General features: G+C 35.3%; 2 protein-coding genes and 1 long non-coding RNA gene across 3 annotated transcripts; 2 read left to right on the top strand and 1 right to left on the bottom strand.

Annotated features, from left to right (window-relative positions):
* On the top strand, positions 1-1,243 carry LOC110413124 (uncharacterized). Its single transcript, XR_002444922.1, has 3 exons — positions 1-58; positions 147-265; positions 1,029-1,243. It is a non-coding gene; the product is annotated as an uncharacterized LOC110413124 (long non-coding RNA).
* A 227-nt stretch (positions 1,244-1,470) lies between these two features.
* On the bottom strand, positions 1,471-8,193 carry LOC110414013 (cullin-1). The gene is made up of 20 exons (XM_021425071.2): positions 7,943-8,193; positions 7,276-7,446; positions 7,059-7,158; positions 6,352-6,537; positions 6,167-6,214; positions 5,875-6,078; positions 5,702-5,779; positions 5,226-5,315; positions 5,041-5,121; positions 4,880-4,939; positions 4,385-4,414; positions 4,213-4,299; positions 3,973-4,122; positions 3,841-3,896; positions 3,576-3,696; positions 3,332-3,493; positions 3,088-3,231; positions 2,733-2,951; positions 2,474-2,641; positions 1,471-1,883 (listed from the first exon to the last, which is right to left on the bottom strand). Exons 2-20 carry the CDS (start codon positions 7,404-7,406, stop codon positions 1,782-1,784), a joined length of 2,217 nt encoding a protein of 738 aa, XP_021280746.1. The 5' UTR covers positions 7,407-7,446; positions 7,943-8,193; the 3' UTR covers positions 1,471-1,781.
* A 4,116-nt stretch (positions 8,194-12,309) lies between these two features.
* Positions 12,310-20,581, top strand: LD (Homeodomain-like superfamily protein). The gene is made up of 13 exons (XM_021425690.2): positions 12,310-12,726; positions 12,826-12,853; positions 13,095-13,225; positions 13,456-13,808; positions 13,892-13,985; positions 14,066-14,159; positions 14,723-14,852; positions 14,958-15,009; positions 15,093-15,121; positions 15,230-15,318; positions 15,926-16,354; positions 18,126-18,652; positions 19,261-20,581. The coding sequence occupies exons 1-13, from the start codon at positions 12,553-12,555 to the stop codon at positions 20,209-20,211; spliced, it is 3,081 nt and encodes a 1,026-aa protein (XP_021281365.1). The 5' UTR covers positions 12,310-12,552; the 3' UTR covers positions 20,212-20,581.
* The last annotated feature ends 73 nt before the right edge of the window (positions 20,582-20,654 follow it).

Here is a 20,654-nt window from a genome sequence, read left to right as displayed (position 1 = left end):
ATTACAGTGGTAGAGATCCAAACAAGGTTGCAAATATTTTTCTTTTTTCCCTTTAAAGGTTGGTGTACTTTTTGTTGTTTATTTGTTGCATGATGTACTGTTTTGGTGCATATAGTTGTTTCTAACTGTTCTTATTTTTGTGGCAGTAAATATTTATGTACCATACACATCTCTGTATGATTCTCATTTTGGAACGTGGCACGTGCTTTTGTTTGTGGGAGTGATCATTCTAATATCTTCAACTTGGCCGTCTCAATGCTGATAGGTAAAAACTCTTTCAGTGGCCAATACTGTTCCTTTATTGAATGACAATTCTCTTTTAAATATCTTGCAACATTATATTTGTTTGGACTTAGGAGGGTGCAAACAGTTTTACTAATCCTCATTAGTGGACTAAAAATGCCTTTGCTAGCAATTGGTATCAGAGTCCATAAAATCTGCGGACAATTGGCCTTTCTTTTAGGAGGCCTGACACAGGCCGCAAGAGCTGCCTCAGCAGCCTTTGAGCTGTAGCTGAATTGCATCTACCATGGGCATAGTGGCAACACTCCGGTAATCCAAATTTAAGGGGCATGAGCCTCATGTTCCCTGTGTGCATGTCCATATCTTACTGGGAACCTGCGCCTTTTACCGTGTAGTACTGTTGGGTGGTTGACTCATCTTTACACAAGATACCAATTTAGGGATTAATACTTATGAAGCAAGATTTGAAAAAATGAAATCGTTCAATGATTGGAAATGTGAGTCGCAAGAATTGACTGTGCATTAATCAGAGCGGACACATGTCGTCGTTGAATTATATTACTGGGAAGCTGAGCCTTTACTACTATGTGGCACTGTTTGATGGTTGATTAATTTTTATGCTAATCAATGAGATGTTTGGATGACTGAATATGTGACTTGCCTGTGAACAATTATTAAGTGGCATTAACGAGAGCTGAGACGTGTTGGTTTGTTGAATTTAGCAGTTCATGTGGTTAGGCGCTTGATTACTGCTAATGACACAATATGTATGGGAATGGTTTCAGGTTGAACAATGTGGGCAGTTGCATTAACAGCGAAGCTGGCTATGGATCGACTGCGATGGCAAAATTGCTACTTTATCCTCCCTCTTTTTATATCTAGGTGACATTTATACGACAAAAATTTTGATCTGATTACTGTACGTCTTCGTTGTTTGTACATAGCAGTAACATTTATTCAAGTCTTGAATAAAATTTGAGCCTCTGCTTTTGGTCTTGCATCTCGGTTACTCTGCTTCTAAACCTTTAATCATATTAAAGAAATTTTAAGGATATAATTTTCCCTTCATGTTTATCTATTCCAATCCATAATCTTCTGATTCCCACCCTATTTTATTTTATATTTTTAAATTATTTAGAAAAATTCACGGTTTGGATTAAACCTTTATCCTTTATTTTTATGAGGATTATATTAACTTTCTATTTACACATTATAACAAGAAGGCACTTGAAACTTAATATATTTCATTTACTTCGTTCTTAAAAATTGTCGTTACAACGTTTGGATCCAGCCACTACTACTAGAATTATTATTTTTGGAAAAAGAAAAGCAAACTGGTTTTAAAAAGTAAACTACTTACGTAAATACTAATTAATTTGAAGTTAACTACTCAATGGAGACAAAAATTAAAATTAAATTTAAAAAAAAAAAGACTTTGTTAAACTTGCATATACTTTACATACACTAGCCAAAAAAAATTTAGGATTTCGGTAGGGGCAAGCGCGTGCCCCGTTGTTAAATCCCATTGTGCCATGAATTTAGGCCAAGTACCTAAACATGTTTGCATTATCCTTGTCTCTCTCCAGATAGTCTCGTGTGATGAGATCTTCCATCCGCTTCTTGATGGCTTTAATATCAGGCTGCGCAATCCCCAAACCACAACATATGTTATTAGTGCTCACACTTGGTGCCAACAATTCCAAAAACAAGATGCAGTAAAATGCTCTTAGTTATATCCTTTATGTCGTTGTTCTTGTTTTAAACTCATAACTCCCATCACCTCCCCTTACTTCTCTTCTTTCGCTTGCGCATTAAACAACCTATTTACTACTTCCTGATTCCCATGCTTACAGATGCAACATATTTAATCACACCTACGAAAGTCCAGTCTATGTTCTTAATCCTACTTGATAACCTCCCTTTTCATTTAAGCTAAAAAATGATCACCTCTCATCTTGTATTACATTACATGCATCAGTCCCTAAAGCAAACTTCCTTTACATATAAAAGATAACACTTTCTTTTTTTTTCACCTTTCTACCCAAAACTCATACTACCATCTTTTTGTCTTCTCTCTTTGCATTCTTTAAATAATTATTTTCATACAGTGTACGTTAAACTAGCATGTTTGTGTGTCGTTTATGTCAGTTAGGCAACCAGAAATCCCCATTCATACATCTAATGTTTCTCTCATCCACCACACATGAAGGGGAAGCATATAGATTAATACCTTAAACATGCGACTCAACTGCTCAACGCACTCTGAAACTAACTGCTGGTGGCCCAAAACTTTCCGACTCTTCATTATGCGCACAATTGCAGCATCAATAGCATAACGCCGGTCTTTATCAACATCTTCCACAACTTTCTTCCTTTCATCCACCGGAGGGAGAGGAATCTACATATGACAATTTACAAGTTTATTACCAAAGTTGAAATCTTCTCAAAACAATAAATATAAAAGAGAGAGTTACAAAAGTGCCCCACACCTTGATCCTCCTCAACTTGTCAGTAAACTTAGAGTTGAACTCAAAGTAGTCACTTTGGGAGATGGTTTTTGTGTTTGGCTCTTTACTTAGAATCTTATACTTGGCACATGACAGCGAATGTAGTAATCTGACCAAATCATCATGGGTCAAGTTCAACTGAGCCATGATCTCTGAATAGCTCAGCCGATCAGAAGCATTAAAGAGCAGAAGGACAGCAGCCTGTTTAAATTGGCAACTGGAAATTAGTTCCCAAAATCAAAATTGAACACAAGAATCCAGCAAGAGACAAGACATGAATCCAACCTAACCACAATTTTTTAATATAAAAAGTGCACAGTCTAAAGAGTCTGTTTACCTGATAAGTTGAGACAATGAGTTCAATAGTTTTCTGCTCAAACTTGCCATTAACGTGGCAAGTTCCCAGTGAGTATATCCATGTAAGCTTTCTGTGCTTTGTTTTTGTTTCATAAAATCCTTTGAAAACTTCTACACACTTGACCTGAAACAATGACATTATTAAATATAAATAAAATTTCTGAACACATGCCAGAAGAAGAAATTTAATAGTGTCATCATGCAATAACATTTGAAGTCATTACCATCTCAGCAGGGAGATTGAGATCAAATGATTTATAACTTGGCCAGAATCCTGTGGTAAGAACAGTAACTGTTAAATCAATCCCAGGATGTGCAGCTGAGTTACTTCTAAGGTAGTCCTCAAAGCTAGCCTGGTTTTCCCTTGCCAATGTCAAATCTGTGACCTGTTAGGAAGGTAGAAGACAAGTCACATCACACCGTAATCAATGCAGACAAATTAACTAGACAAAACCCAGGCCAACTCACCATGCCCTCCATCTTTGAAGTGAACTGTCCACCACATTGCTGCTTTAGCTTAGTCAGAATACTCCTTTCGTGATCGTCATTAGCACTTCGGTCAAAAAGCAGTCGCCGAGCAAGCTTCTTCCTGTCAATGATTGCACACAAAAAGTTAGGATCAAAATGTACCACAGAAAAGCCATTACAATTTAAATTTTTTAAAAAATAATCATAACAAAAAAAAGATAACAAGAAAACATTAAATTAATTGACACAAAAATAAAACCTTCACCTGTAGAATTCAGCAAAGAGGTCTTTATCACTAATATAGGCAAGCAGCTTAACGACCTGCAGAAACCAACAGATAGTTCAGAATCAATTTCAGATCACCATAAATTTAGCATCAAAAGGTTGATAAAGCTACCTTCTCAAGTGTTTCTTCAATGGCTTCATCACTTAATTTCTCACTTCCACCCTTCTTGAGGATATTATCACAGAAAGTTGCCAAAAGCTCTGCACTTGAGCTGCCAGCAACAGTTTTGTTGCAAAATACCTCAAAAGCCTCTTTCAAGGCCTATTAAACATTTTTTTTAAAAGAAGACATGTTTTAGTTGAAATGATTGAAAACAATCCATACTACAAGTTTAGGTATCCCGACACAAACCTTGTGGAACAGAGTATGGTTTTGAAAACAATCAGTCACATACGTCATATACTTGTCGTGCAGCTCAATTATTTTCCTGATAAGGACCTGATAATAACAACAATACATCAATTTTCAACATCTATACTCATTTCAAGAGAATCCATATAGCCGAATAAGTTGGGAAATTCACCTGTTCCTGCACACCAGCAGCATTTGAGGCCTGCAGAAATGAGTGACTATCAGCACTTAGAACCGGACACAGGTGAGATTAGAAACAAAATGAATTGTATAGATTATCATCTATTTTTTCCCTAAATGGCTGAAAATCTGAGCTCATACTAGTTGGGATTAATTCTTTTTCCCCTTTTCTTTTTCAGAACGAGAAATAACCAGGGCAAGTTTGCAACTGGCATGTCAAAGCCATATCAAACTTAACCGTTAAGAGAAGCGCACAACCACAATAACAAATGAAGATGAAAAACACCATGCCTGACTGATGCTTAAATACTACTCTTGCACCCATTAAATTAGTTCAAAAGAAAAAGATTTCATCCCCTCACAAGCACACAATTACTATCCAGCAAAAATCTGCATGAATTATCTTTATTACAGAAGGAAATCAATAACTGTATCCTGTATCCAACAATTACACTTTCTATCAGAAAAGGACAATAACAAAATTAACCTGGTTACTTGCAGCATCTTCTGCCTGTTGAACCAAGGCTGTACCCTCAGCAGTAATATGCTGCAAAAAGGAAGTACTCAGAAAGAGTCAGTAAAATCATAAAATAACATGAGAAAGATGGCCATTTAGCTAGCAGAATAGAGCAAATAGGAAAGTCAAACCTGCTTGAATATACTAGCAACAGGATCCAAGCCTCGAGGTATTTTACAATAAAGCCTGTACATCCTAGAAAGATCCTCCACCTACAGAGTGTAAAGAAAGCTAAATAACTATCTAATGTAAACATTGCCAAAGAAAATAGCCAGAAGAGTAAGCATTGCTAGCAAAGAACAAAGTTGAACAATACCTTGTCATCTCTAAGCAAGGCCCTGCATCCAGAATGCTCCTTATCAAGTAATTGATTAGCATGCATGACCAACAACTCATGTTGCACTTTCTAGATAAAGAAGAAACAAATATAAGTAGAATGCTCTAGGAGTTACAGAGCTGTCTTCATAGGATGACTATGCAAATGCTTACCACAAGCATAAATCATTTCATGTCTTCAAATATATTAAAATCAAGTAATCTCAATCACCTTGACGAAAATAGATAAAATAACCAGATCTTCCCATATAAAGAGAATTCACACAAGTTCTATTGTAATATCTTAGTGACAACTTTGACACATCACACACTATTCATTTAAGTCACCGTTCATAACATCAGTTTAATGAATTTTCTCTAAGAGGGAAAGAAAAGAAAGGTGCACCATCAAGCCAAACGTAAGCTCAGAGGGCAAGCTATTCATTTAACCTATAAATTTACAACCATTCAACTAACCTCTGACAATTTTGTCTCACTGCTTGAATGCAGGTAATGAGACACTCTGTCCCTTTCCTTCTTCAAGCACTCTTCAGACTGCAATTACCATTAAAATTAAAATAATATATTAGAACCATCCCGGTTAAAAAATTTAACCTATAAAAAAAATGCAGGAGCACTTAAGCACTTGCCTTTAACATGTAATCTGGACAAGAATCTTCCAGAATCCAGTTTGATGCCTTCCGTGAATAGTAAGCACCAGTATCCTGAAGCATGTGTGCTTCAAAATCTTCTTCATAACGATCCATTAGTCCCATGCCAATCTCAACAAAAATATCTAACACATTCTTCAATAATGCTCGGTCTATCTGCTCTCCCTCACGTTCTTTATCAATCTGGTAAGAAGTAACCATTACTCTTAGTTCTTTATTCAAAATGTGGCCTAAAAATACAATTAACCATAAAGCAATGACGTAAACTTACAAGGGTAATTACAGCATCTCGGACTTTCACATGCACATCGTTATATACCTAACATTAGTAAAACAGACAGTGAACAATTAGTTAAAGTATATTTGCAACACTGGGCAGCAAAACTCTAAAAATCCAACTCAATACAGAATAATTAGTATTGGATAAGGGTGTCATTATAAGAACCAATAACAAACCAGATCACGGAAGCAGGTCAGCCCAACTTCATTAAGCGCAGGAAGTGACCTACGGGCAATGAAGTAGCGATCAAGGTAGTGGAAGAAGCGTGATAGCCACCTGACCATTATTTTATGGTTCGCCCATCTTTTAACAAGCTCCCTCAGCATGAACTCATCATGCTTCTCCCTTAAAGATGGCAACACCTGATTTGGAAAAAATGGAGGAAAATTAAAACAAAAAGTGAATTTCCCACAAGTAGATGGAGCCATAAATTGCTTTCATATGGAATCTATCGAGGAGCAATCTATTACAAAAAGAATTTACAGAAGTATCCAACAATAAAACCATAGAGCTTTAAAAACAATCAACAAAAAAACCGAGTAACTCCAATCTTTAAACAACAACATAATCTATAAAACATCAAACAAATGAAATGAAAGTTCTTTAAGTATAAAAGGTGAGTCATAGTTTATATGAAACATAACATCCGTTCCAGTCCTTGTTATATGCATTGTAAAAGATGTAGGTCAAATCCCTTTGTCATAAGGTAAACACATACAAGGGTTTGGTTAGATTTCACACAGAGAGTATCAATTACATTAACATCCTCGAAATCATAGCAGTAAAATAATGCCTCCAAAATAAAACTGAATTTTAACACTTGTATCTACACAGACCAGTAGTCAGCAACCAATGATGGCTGATACAACACCAAATTCCTTACCGTTGAAGTAATGTATTCTTCAAATGCCTCTCGGTACTTGTCATAAAGCTGTTGAGAATAATCATGAGGTGGCTTTTGAGTACACATGTTGTAGATGGTCCTGCAGTAGTTCCAATCAAAAAAAGATGAGAAGGATAAAAAAACGAGATAATTAAGAATAATAAGTAAGTAGCTCAAAAAAAGATCAAGAAAACTAAAAGTAAGTTAGAAGATATACGTGTAAAGCATCATATATTCTTCTGAGCTAAATGGCGGCTCTGGCAAACCTTCCAAAATCCTCTTAAGCTTTGTGATCCCCTTTTGCATATAATCCCATCCCTGATCTAAGTCAATAATCTTGCGCTCCATTGTAGTAAAAGAGGAGCTAAAGATTTCTTCAAATTAAAATCTGCAAGAGCATATAACAAGGAAACCATCAAAACCTCAAAATCAAACAATCTAACCACATAAATTAACAAAACCCTGGCATGAAAATTGGCAAACAAAAATTCAGCAACCAGAATTTTCATATCATACAGGCCAAACATTGATGAAAACCCTAACAAAGAAATCGGTAGGAGCAAAAAAAAAAAAAAAGGCGAAAATACATATAATTTTAAAACAACGTCAAGCTATCAGACGTCAGGGCAATCCACCAAATAACATACTCAAACAGTCGATCACGCAAAAGATTGAAAAGAAAATAGGATTGATTACGATTTTCGAAAGAAACAATAAAAAAATGCTGAACTGAGATTACCGATTGTAATAAACAAACACGCAACGATCAATGACGTAGTGAAATATAACCAATAACAAATTATCAATAAATTAAAAAAAATAAAAGCCGAACAGATATAAGCAAAACCCTAACGAACCAAAAAAAAATACCATAAAGTACGTACCAGAAATATGATCGAATTTGACAGTACTTCTGCAAAAGCAACCCTAAACCTAGCGCTAAAGAAGAGTAGAGAATCGGAGAAGGTAATGGGGAAAGTAATTATATACGACAGGAAAGGTTAAAAAAGTCTCTGAAATATGGGCAAATAGAGGGAAAAGAGAGAGAGGTGGGATTTTCTTGCTTGCGAGCTTGTGTTGTGGCTTTAAATAAAAGGGTAATGAAATTCTAGCAAGGACTCTTTTGCTTCACAAAGCCAAAAGAAAGTTCCATATGGAATGGGCTCTTAAAATAGAATATACGTTTAATTGTTTTTTGTTTTTATTTACTACTAAATTTGTACAATAATAGTATGAAAAATAACATATGGTACAATAATGTTGGATGCACATGACTGGCCTATCATTAATCCTAGTAGGGAAGTAGGGATATGTCCAATTCCATCTTAAAGTCTCTCTTGCTTCTTTTCTAAGGTGGTTTAACTATGGTTAGGAAGTGATTAGCTTCACATTTTGAATTGTATCTGTTTTTTTTCTCTTGAATATAACAAAAGCTAATTCTTTCCTTTTCAGATTAATAAAACAAAAAATAAAAGCTAACTTTAGCTTATAATAATAATAATAATAATAATAATAATAATAATAATAATAATAAAGTTTAAGCCTTTTGACTCAATATGTCTTAGGCATCCAGTGTTTTTTTTTCTTTTCTTTCTTCTATTAGGATGACTATTGTATGGAAAATGCTTCTTCTGTTTTCAATGGACAATCATAAAATTAAATTACTAATTAACTATAATTGTCCCTCGTGGATTTATACATTGCATGTACGTTTATACCTATGATCTATGTTTGTGTTGCGTTACTTGTGTATATACATGTCCACGTATGTAAATTTGATATTTAAATTTATTTTCTGTAAATATCTAAACAAAATTTTTAAATGGTGTTCTGTTTCTTGGAGGATGATGAATGATGGCTGATTTTGGTATGTTTCTTCAGCTAATTATTCCGATACAAAAAAGGAAAAGGCATAGACCTCTTTGTTTTTTTTTTAATATAATTTTACTTTTTTTTTATAATGAGTTTTCCTAAATTCTTCATTCCCATAAATCTTTAAAAAATATAATTAGCTAAAGTCAAATTAGTTGCTGCTAAAGATTGTATCGTGGTAAGAACTTCTTTATTCCAATGTGTATACAAAAATAGTAACAAAAAGTTGAATTAAAGTCAAATTAGTGCCACAAAAATATTATCTGAATATTTTTTGTTTCTTTTTGCAGATCCAATGACATCCAAATTTTAAGATAAATTTTCATTTCCTTTAATTAGTAGAATGAAACATGTTTGACGTCTATGTCTAGGCGATCTTTTAATCCTATTAGATATCCACGCCAATTAATGGTCTACAAGATGGCATTGGGACAGAAATTTCTGTAGCAAGGTGACCTTGTGAGTTCTGGCAAGCTAATCGCGGTTAACCAACAAATCTATGGTGACATGTGGTTCACGAGATAAAAGACAATAAGAATAAGATAATTATTTTATAAAAATAAAATAAAAAAATAAGATAAGGAGTGTGTTGCTAGTGTTAGAGTTGAGACTAAATGTTTATTGAGTTTAAATATCAACACTAGATGAAATTATATATTTTTTATATTAGATATAATTTTGAAATTTTAGAACTATTGCATCATTTGAGTTATATGATAATAATTATATATCTAAGTTATGCATTACTTATATTGTTAATCTTGATGTGTCTAATGAATTGAAAGATATCAATACATCAATTGTTGATGTTAGAAGGGCAGTAAGATATATTAAATAATCAGTTAATAGATTAGTTAAGTTTAAAAAGTGTGTTGCTAGTGCTGGAGTTAAGAGTAAGTGTTTATTGTGTTTGGATATAAGTATTAGATGAAATTCTATTTTTTTTATTTGATATGATTTTAAAATTTCAGAGCTTTTGCATAATTTGAGTTATGTGATAATAGCTACCTATCTAAGTTAATGAGGTTGGGAGGTGGGTTGCCCGATAATAGAGATTGGGCAAATGTTAAAAAGATTTCTCGTTTTTTGAAATAATTTTATGATTTGACCTTGAGTGTTTTAAGCACATCTTATATAATTGTTAATTCTTTTATTGATTCCATTTCTAATGTGTATATCATTTTGATTAAATGGCGTTGATGTTGATATATGGTCTATTTTGTCTTGTTCTGTTTTATCTAGTTGCAGTGTCTTTTTTTTGTTGGTAACGGACATGGCTGCCAATATGTGCAAATGCGATGAAAGGTTATTAAGTTACAATATGGTTATGTGGAATATTAGTGTAATACTTGGATATGATGAATGGAATATAAAACATGTATTTAAGACATGAATGTTGGATTCGTACTTATTAGTAGATATGAATTTCATGTAAAATATGTGCAAGTTTGTACACTTGCATGGGTCTTGTGGGCTATGTCCTTTAGGCTTTCGTGTAGGTCACAGTTCAGTAACGGGATGTAATAATTTGTAACTTTGTAAATAAATATTACTTTGATGACTTTATTGAATATGATAAAATGCATTTAAACTATCAATTGGATTTATTTAAGCTTGACATTTTTCATAATTAAGCTTTGAAAAATGTATCTACACTCTCTAAGTTATGTTAAGTGTTGAAGAAAATGGGAATATCAAGAATTTACTTCCTTGTTAACATTGATCCAGCTTGTTTTGGCTCTTTCAGTTTCCACTACAACATTAGAATGTTAATTTTTTGCTATAAAACTTGATTAGAGCGAGACTTCTAATAGAATAGTTGATAATTATTATTGAAAATAAAATCATTTGAAGTTTAACATTGATTTAATGATAGATATCTTTAACTCTATGAATAAATGTCGAGCTCAATTAAAAATACATAATCTTAGCATGTAATAGTTGTTAAATTTTTTTTATTTTACACTTAACATGTAGTTTGAGTTATTTGTATAATTTTTTCATGAACATTTTCCATCTAAGTTACCTTATATTTTTATTCAACATCGAACTTTTGCATGATTGTTTTATAGATATTATTTTTATCTCTCAAACGTGAAATCTTGACTTCTGACACTAGCATTCTTTTGTTTCACTACCGGGTTTATCACCCTTTGAATCCATAAATTGTGAATCCATATCATTGTTAGAAAAGAAATCCTTCCCCTTTGATTGGGACAATGCCTTTTTAAAAGAGGGATTCTCATGAATAACTAGTACATCATTCATAGAAGTAGTATTAATATCGTCATTTCGTAATCTCAATTTTTTTCTTGAACGGTCATCCAAGATTTCTGGTGGTTGAGTTTTTTGGAGAGAAACCCTGCTCATCACGACCGTCGCCATATTCTCTATTCTTTTTTTTTTTTTTCAAATGTAGAGCTTAAATAGCTAATATTAAGTGAATTGGTATTAGTTATTCCATGTTTTTAAGAAATAATTGTTCTCTTAGATAAAAAAATGAGACAAAGGAAAACATATGCGATTCCTTCCATCAAAACATGCTGTTATTACCAATGCATTATGTTTTCTATAATTATGTAATATGCATTTTTTTAATATAAATTCTTATATATTATATTTTTTTGATGTATTTGTTTTTCGATTATAAAATAAAAAATAAGCCTCACCTTTTGACAAGCTTCATCTCTTCTTACCTTGAAATTTCAATTTAAAACTTTCAAGAGAATTTAAAAAATTTTAATTAATGAGGACTTTTACTAGAAACTATGTTAATTAAATTTATATATAGAAACAAGCTAGCAAACACAAAATCAACAACCAACATCCATTATTTATAAAATAATAAACTCCACTTACATATGATTTCAATTTTTTTCATATAACACATTGAGTTTTTATTTTTTTTCTAATTAATTATTTGGTGATAAGTTGTGTTTCTAAAAAAATTAAATCATTAATTTCACTTGATAAAAGTATCAAAATACTGTAAATTCAAAAGTTAACTTATTTATTTATAATTAAGGATATTTTCATAATTTATTAAGAATAATTAATGGTGTAACTCCTAACACATTCACAAAAAAGTTCATTGAAGAAAAAAGAACATATAAAATATTATACAAAAAAATAAAATTAAAAATTTAAATGAAATTTACCTTTAATAAAAAGTCATGATTCATATCCAAATCACGCATTTTATAGTTGACATATTTTAGTCAATAATGCTTGTTAAAAAATATTATGGCAGCAGGGGTAAGAAAAATTCAAAAAAGAAAAGGGAGAAAGGAGAAAAAAAAAAAACCGGTCCCGGTCCAGAATATGCGTGCGCCCATGGTGATTAGAGCGCGTGTTTAATGCCTCGAAAGTGTTTGTTTGGGCTTTACTATCCTACCTCGTCTGCACCCCCATCCGCTGCTCTCTCTCTCCCTCTCTATTCGATTTTCTTTCTCTAATAGCCAAACCCTAACCCTAATAATTTGTTTCCGATCCAATAAACTTCAAGTTTTACCGCTTTTTTAATTATTATTGATCTCTTAATTACTGATGCACTGAACTCCAATGCGAGGTAGGCATCGATCTGGTGCGTGGAGCTTAGAGTTATCAATCTGGAGCGTCGGCGATGGACGTTTTGAAGGAGAATTTGGCGGAGGTAGAGATTGGGAACACCGTGGAGTCGCTTCAAAATTTTATAGACTTGCAGAGGGAGCTCTTCCACAGCCAGATCGATCAGCTGCAAAACATCGTCATTACACAATGCAAACTTACGGGCGTCAACCCTCTCGCCCAGGAAATGGTTCGTCAAATGAAAATTTCTCTTTGGTCAAAGATGACAAAAGAAAAAAAACTGAAGCCAAAAAATTACTAAAATTTTTCTTTATTTACCGTTTTGCAGGCAGCCGGTGCTTTGTCAATAAAAATTGGTGAGTGTCTACTAAAGATGCCTTTTGGGGTCAATTAAGATCCTGTTAGGAGCTTCATTAGTTTTTCTTAGAGAAAATATGGCTATATTTATGTAAATTATTTCGAGATTGTTAGCTGCAACTGATTTTTTCTGCTTATTCTTGGCGAACTATATTCTAATGTAGAATATGGGATATTTATAAGTTAGGATGGTGGTTTGTTACATTACTATCTAATCGTATGGTTGCATATTTTTCATAGGAAAACGACCGAGAGATTTACTAAACCCTAAGGCTGTAAAGTATATGCAAGCTGTTTTTTCCATTAAAGATGCGATTAGTAAGAAAGAATCTCGTGAGATTAGTGCTCTATTTGGTGTTACTGTCACACAGGTATGTATTTAATGATTTATATCCTTAATTTCTTTAACATTAAGTTATGTCCATTCCCTTGGGCCAATGTAAAATATGGAGAACGGGCTTTGCAGTTATCTGAATGGATCATCTTTTAAAATTGTTGTCAATTCAAACTTCTTATCGCATATCAACATGACATTGTTTCCAATCATACCATCTGTCAGAGAATGCAGTAAGATTCCTTAGGCTGTCATGTTAATATGCAGGTGCGCGATTTTTTTGCTAGCCAACGCACTAGAGTAAGAAAGCAAGTTCGGCTGTCGAGGGAGAAAGCTGTAAGATCTAATGCATGTAAAGAGGCAGGAGAAGGGGTGGTTCTAAGTGAGTCTGATGCCATGATACCTGTTGAGCCAGTTCCCTTAAACTCCGTTGGCCCTGTTAATACTGAAGAAGCACCGTCTTGCATAACACAGGATGATGCTCTTACCGGCATAGATGAGTTGGATAAACATTTTGTCGAAAATATATTCACTAAGATGCGGAAAGAAGAAACTTTTTCTGGGCAAGTGAAACTATTGGAGTGGATCTTGCAGATACAAAATCCTTCAGTATTATACTGGTACTTATTGAGGAAACTTAATACACTTAACAATAAGCATACTGCTTCTTGTTTTATCTGAGTAATGTCTCTTTATGTTGCAGGTTTTTAACTAAAGGTGGTGTTATGATTTTAGCAACATGGTTGAGTCAAGCAGCTGTTGAAGAACAAACTACTGTTCTCTTTATCATCCTCAAGGTATAATTAGATTCTATACAGATGATTTACAGTCCTGTACTTGTAATTTACAAAGGTTACATTTATCGTCCGGAATGTAGGTTCTTTGTCATTTACCTCTTCAAAAAGCTCTCCCTGAACAAATGTCAGCCATACTGCAAAGTGTGAACAAGCTGTGTTTGTACAGGTTTTCAGGTATGCATTTGTTGGTTAGTATTTAATTCTTCTTTAGCCTTTTCTTATCTCCATTTCTCATTCCTGTGCATGTCTCAGTATGGTTGGATCATTATCTCAAATTTATTCAATGTGCTAGATGTTATAATGATTTATGGCCCTATTAAAAGTGTTTGCACTTCTGTATGATTGTGTTAATTTTGCTGGTATAATTAATGCTTTGGTTTTCTTTTTCCCCAATCTTTGAGCTAAGTTGTTCACAGTAAAATGCTGGGAATCACTTTGCATGATACCTGCAGTCTTTCATTCTTATGGAATCTATCTTGATGGTTGCATTTGGTTTTCTGACTATACCCTCTATAATGTCAGAAGAAAGGAAAATCAATTATGGGAAATTAGGGTGGTTGTATTCTTTCGTATTGGTCATTAAATGATATGTAGTTGGTATGTACGTGCTTCAGTTTGTGGTAAAAATCTGCTTGTAAATAATCATCATTTATGATGAAAATAATTTTTGTGCTTAGTTGTATTTATTTGTATGCTTTGTGGTACTTTGAATCTCATTTATCTGATTTGAAGATCAGACATATCACACAGGGCAAGGCTTTTGATATCTCGGTGGAGCAAGATGTTTGCAAGAAGCCAAGCCGTGAAGAAACCTAATGGTTTGAAGTCATCTACTGATGCACAGAATGAGTTGTTACTGAAGCAGAGGCAAGTTTACTTCGTTGCCTCCTATATTTGCTTGGTTTTCCTACTACTGAAGCATATGGTTTGAAGTTTCTATTCACTTCTTATTATTGCAATCTGGCTCTGCAGTATCAGTGAAATTATGGGTGATGAACCGTGGCAGTCAAATGTTGAGAATTCTGTAAGTATACTACACAAAATTAAACAAAAATCTGTTAAATATGTTTGTTTAGTGTTTTCTAATTAATGTTAATGGTTTTCCAGGAAGAGATTTTTGCTACTTCTAATGTCAGGTGTGGATATTTATATTTTTAATCTGATAATCTGATATTTTTATGCTCTGGTTGTCATTCTTAGTATTTTGTAATTGTGGAGATAATGAGGGTAGACTTATTGTTCAGGAAATTGGAGTCTCCACAAGTTCTGAAACTGCTGCCAGCATCCATGGATGACTCCACAAAGAAGAACATCCTTGGTGTATCTGGTTCCCGTATCCTTGTCATCGTTTGGTTGTGTTTCTTGATCATCTCTGTCGCCTCTCTTCATTGTTTTTTTTATTTTTTATTTCTTTATTTTTTGGGTAGGGAGGAGGATGTGATGCATTTTGACTCATAGACCATCTAAAGAATAAAGGAAAAGGGAAAATCATTTCTAAAGGAACAAGTTCTCTTATCAGTTTGAACTCTTTAAGTATTCTTAGTATGATTTGGGCCATTTTTGGTCACACCTATCAAGTATTTTTCATATGAAGTCAAGGACATCTGATGACATGTCTAAACTAAAGATATGTTAATTGCTTGTCACATAAGTGGTAGGCTCAGCATCTGTTTTTTTAGAGTTTACGGTTCCTAAAGTTTATCTAGGAGGTTGATTGTATCTCATCTGTCTTAACGGTTTGACTTTTTTTTTTTCGCAGGGGAGAGTGGGGTGGGTTTACTGATTTCTTTGCTGCTAATTATGATCCGTTTCCTTGAACTTCTTGGCAACTATTCTTCTCTTTTGCCACGCTTATCTTAATTGCTTGAAAATGTGCAAGATTATGTACGTGCAATTATTTGGTTCCTTTCAAGAGTAGCACATTGCCTTAGCTAGTCCAGATAGCAGGGAACGCAGGAAGGTTCAGTTAGTGGAACAGCCAGGACAAAAGATGGCTGGCAAAAGCTCACAGACAACAAGAACGGTACCTCTCAGCCAAAGTCGCCCCATGTCTGCTGATGATATCCAAAAAGCAAAAATGCGTGCTCTATATATGCAGAGTAAATATGGCAAAACTGGTTCCTCTAATGGAATGAATGAAGCAAAGAGTGAAGGTCTGAACAAACCTTCAAATTCGCAGGCCAGCTTTTCTCCACCAGTTTCGAAAGTGAATGTTCGGCCTGCTGAAGAACAAAAGAAACCTGTAATACTTCCCCCCAAAACTCCTAACAGGCTGGGAACTTCTCTTGATCCAAAACAGAATATGGATTCAAAGGAGCCTCCATGGGGGAACTGCCAGAAGGTCAAAATCCCATGGCACACACCACCAGGTACATATGCTTCTAGTGTTTTTTCATTAGTTGCTTGTATTAACTCCCTGAATTTTAGATGGTAGAGTGTGCCCTTTAAGTAATTTCCAAAACTATCAAGGAGGAAGATTCAATTCTCTTTGCAACCACTGCTGCCTACTTTTTTTGATCCTCCATTCCGTTACCCACAATCTTTTATATTTTCTACTTTTTTCTCATTAGGAATAGAATTACAACCTGATAATATTATTTGTGTGAAACTTGGGAATTGTTTTCGTTGTATATACACTTACCCCTCTTTTCCTAAATATTGAAAGTAAAAAAAATTGTTTCAAATATATCTCCTGATATGTGATCATATTTATGATAATTGTATCGCCAAGGCGGAAATGTCCTGTTGTTGAAAATATTAGAATTCCCATTAATGAATATAGACTTTTGTCTATTGCAAAATTCAGTTCTACACTTGATTGCTTTTGTTCTGATGTGTGCACCAACATTTGGAATGCACTGGCAATAGCTTTAGTGAAGTGCCATGTGGCTCATAACTGTCAAAAATTAAGGTGCTGGTGAGTTGTTCTTCCAAAACGTTTTGCAGAGAATGAAAATCATTAGTTTAAAAATTTAATGACATCTAGTCGTGGTAGATAAAATTCTTATTCATTTAATGAAGCTTTTGCTAACATAATGGTTAGTCCTTATATTATAATCTCTACCAGGTTTTCATTATCAAACTATGGAGGATGGAATTGCTTCAATAGGATCAATGCTGGCTGTTTGAAATGTGTGTGCCTTGATCCAAGGCAGATGTTGCCCAAAGGCTGTTGCTAAACCAATAACATGCAATCATTTAAATATTATCCTTAAAAGAATTTGCTCAATTGAGTTTGATTGAAGCCCTATGGAGCTTCAACCTTGAATGACCAGTGATTCCAAGGTGCAACGATCGGACTGATGGCAATAAGGGATTTTCCTTTATCCTATTAACTTTGGATAGCTGGATGCTAAGAAATTGAAATTGAAATTTCTCTGGATAAAAGTTGTCACACTTGTTCTCTGAGCACATGTGGTTAAAATGTGGGCAAAGCAAATTTTTTCATGATTTTGGAACCAAAGTTAGGAGTATTTTGAAGAGTTATTATTTTCATCAACAAAATTGACCAAGGAGGCTTGATGATATCACAGATATATGGGGCCATAAGGCAACGGTAGAGGATTTTTCTTATGATGAACTTGAAGCCACTCCAACTTGCATTGACATGCATTGCTTGTTGCCAGTAAATTGTTGTTGAAAAAAAATTCAGGTTTCTTTAACCTGCCTCTAATATTTTCTGCATTTTTAAGCCAGTGTCAGTAACAGAACCAGCTCAACTACTATTGATCTATGACCAATTTTCAACTTCCAAGGGATTGTCAGAAAAGTTGAGGGAGGCAGACATTTTAGTTGAACTGTTAAGTTTTACTTGGTTTATGATTTTCACTGGTCTGTCAAGGACATTTATTTTTCTTCTCCCCATCAGTTTTCCTTTTTTGTAATTTTTTCTCCCCTTAACTACCATCCCAATTACGATGATTCAACAACCTTATACAGTGCCAGCAATCTATAAGAGGAGCAATCAGATTGTACCGCTATGACTTTCTGACTGCTTGATTTTGATTTCATTCTCTTTCTGTCTCTAGGCTTTTTTTTTTGGTAAATATTCTGTATCTTATTTTTGTTGGTGTCATCTCTCACTCATGTTACTCCATCTGCGGGTTTCAGACTGTTTTTAAGTCCTTTTCTTTTCTGCAGAAGTAAAACTCAACGAGCTATGGAGAGTTGGTGCTGGTGAGAATAGCAAAGAGGTTGATATGCAGAAAAACAGAAACCGTAGAGAGAGGGAAACATTCTATTACACAATCCAGGAGATACCATCTAACCCCAAGGAACCGTGGGACCGAGAAATGGATTATGATGACACGCTGACCCCAGAAATACCAACTGAACAGCCACCTGATACTGACTCTACTGAAACACAGGTTACCCATGGTGAACATGTAAATAGTGCAGCCGCTTTGGCACCTTCTTCCTCCCACATAGGTGGTGGCGTTGCAGCTGAACCAGATCTTGAGTTGTTGGCTGTACTGCTGAAAAACCCGGCTCTGGTTTTTGCCTTGACTTCTGGCCAAGCTGGTAACTTGACAAGTGAAGAAACAGTGAAGCTGCTAGACATGATTAAGGCTGGTGGGGCCGGTAATTCAAATAATATTGGTAAAAACGTGGAAGAGAAGGTTGAAGTGTCTCTTCCATCCCCAACTCCATCGAGCAATCCTGGAACGGTGCGTGATATAGGCTTCTGCCAAGAATTTATTTTCAGTTTCTTAGGGGCGGGTGGATTAGCTCCTCGTCGCACTCCCTTGATCCACATTTCATACATAAATATAAAATACAAGATATAGAGGATTGGCATGCAGTGGAAAAGAATTAAAATAATCCCCGTCCAAATTAAAGGTTAAACATGGGATCTACAATAGAAAAATGGCTGACTGTTAAGAGGTGGGCATCCCACATGGGAGAAAGCGAATGGTTAACGTCAACTGTTGATTGGTCTCTTCATCAGTTATCCAGCAGTGAAAACGTGGCAAAGGGTAGGGTAGAACAGCTTAATCAGGCCATGTGGGTTCATTTTTTGTGGATGCCTGTGGTCTGGGTCTGGGAAATTACACGAGCCTTCACATCATGCTGTTGACCATGACCCTCATCGGCATTACTATATTTCTAAAATGATGAAATATAGCACTTTTGTACCATGTCCGAAGATGATATACTTATCTAAAGGATCTCTGATTTATGACATTATTAGATTATATGCTCATGATTTTCATTTTACATCTAATTATCAATATTATCTCATTATACGATATTGAAGCATTTGTTTAATGTGCAGAGTGGATGGAAACCGGAGGCAGTCAGGAACCCTTTTTCACCGCAAACTCAAATTGGAAACAGAGTTGCCCAAGCTTCTCTTGGAGTTGGCGCCACCACTCCTGCTGCGGAAAGGCTTCCTGCTACTAGCATGGCGGCGCCACAGCAAGACGCAAATGGCCAATTATTAGCCCAACAGCTTGCAGCGGCCATAGCACAGTTGTTGCCTCAATCAAATGCCATGACTCCTGAAAAGCGACAGTCTCCTAATGTTGCTTTTTCACACCATGGTCATCCATCTAATTCTCCAGCTATGCAACCACCGGCTTCCGAGATAGCCTTAACCTCGAAAAATAAACCCATTGCTAACTCTTCCTCAACAAACTTATCAGCTGCAGCTGGTCCCACATTGCGGGTTGAGACCTTGACTAACGTGAAACCTGCACCAATCTCCATTACACCAAACGCTCCTGAAAAACTGCATTCTTCATTTTCTATGTCTACCTTGATGCCAACACCGTCACAGCCGCAAACAGCACCACATCTACGGCCACAACTACCCCAAGTAACTGATCCTCCTATACATACGCATCCATATTCATCGAGACCCCCAGTGGGAAACATAGGTCCAATGTCTGATCCTTGGAGGGCCAGGCAGAGTTTGGCTTCTAATCCTCATTCTCAGGCTAATCAAACCAATTATAATGCATCGGTTGGAGGATCTGTGCAGCCTCAGTCGCGGTCAGGTCCTCCATGGGAAGGAAATGAGTATCTGGGGCATGAAGGGTTTGAGTCATGGAGTCCAGAGAATAGTCCAAATAGGTCTTCAGAGTATGTGCCAGGAAGGAACTACCAGGAACCCAGAATGAATTCGGGTTGGAGTTATAGACCCGACAGGTCATGGCAACGGAGTACTCCTGGTTACAGGGACCAGAACAGACAGGGAAATAGAAGATGGCGTGATAGAAGATGACGAGACTTGCTCTGCCATTATTACCTTGGTTGGAAATGCCGGCCTGTCCATACACAGTGAGTGTTCTATAGTAGTAAATATTTTTTGGTGGGTAGAGGTGGAAAATGGAAGGCAATGGGACAAGCGGAACGTTATATATACTGGACATTACAAATGCAATTGCAGCATTTTGGATATGCCGGAGCTTGCGCTTGGTATTTAATTTGACAAGCACAGGAAAAAACAAAAACAAAAAAAACTTTGCCGGGAGTTTCTCTTTTGTCTTTCTCTATCTCAGCCCCCACGGACTAACCCCAGTTCGGTCCGTGCCATCATTGACTCAAAATCTTAAAAACAATGTTCAACGTTTTTATCTCGAGCAAAACGTTGCTTCCTAGTGATAGAAAATGGACTATTGTTAAGGAATTTTCTTGTAATGGATCTGGCACCAAAATTTTGGGCCG

Source organism: Theobroma umbraticum, unplaced genomic scaffold, assembly GCF_002168275.2.
Source record: "Theobroma umbraticum cultivar Fairchild unplaced genomic scaffold, ASM216827v3 scaffold_4.1, whole genome shotgun sequence".
Taxonomy (NCBI): Eukaryota; Viridiplantae; Streptophyta; class Magnoliopsida; order Malvales; family Malvaceae; genus Theobroma; species Theobroma umbraticum.
This window is presented reverse-complemented; position numbering and strand designations above follow the sequence as displayed.

What these genes read in the sequence shown, in the direction of transcription:
- LOC110414013 (XM_021425071.2), bottom strand. Translation starts at nt 7,406, where the DNA reads ATGGAGCGCAAGATTATTGACTTAGATCAGGGATGGGATTATATGCAA. An exon ending in GTGAGACAAAATTGTCAGAG is followed by an intron (nt 5,316 to 5,701) that starts GTTAGTTGAATG and finishes TTCTTTATCTAG; the next exon opens with AAAGTGCAACATGAGTTGTT. An exon ending in TCAATCTCCCTGCTGAGATG is followed by an intron (nt 3,232 to 3,331) that starts GTAATGACTTCA and finishes TCATTGTTTCAG; the next exon opens with GTCAAGTGTGTAGAAGTTTT.
- LD (XM_021425690.2), top strand. Translation starts at nt 12,553, where the DNA reads ATGGACGTTTTGAAGGAGAATTTGGCGGAGGTAGAGATTGGGAACACC. An exon ending in ACCCTCTCGCCCAGGAAATG is followed by an intron (nt 12,727 to 12,825) that starts GTTCGTCAAATG and finishes ACCGTTTTGCAG; the next exon opens with GCAGCCGGTGCTTTGTCAAT. An exon ending in CCTTGGTGTATCTGGTTCCC is followed by an intron (nt 15,319 to 15,925) that starts GTATCCTTGTCA and finishes TAGCTAGTCCAG; the next exon opens with ATAGCAGGGAACGCAGGAAG.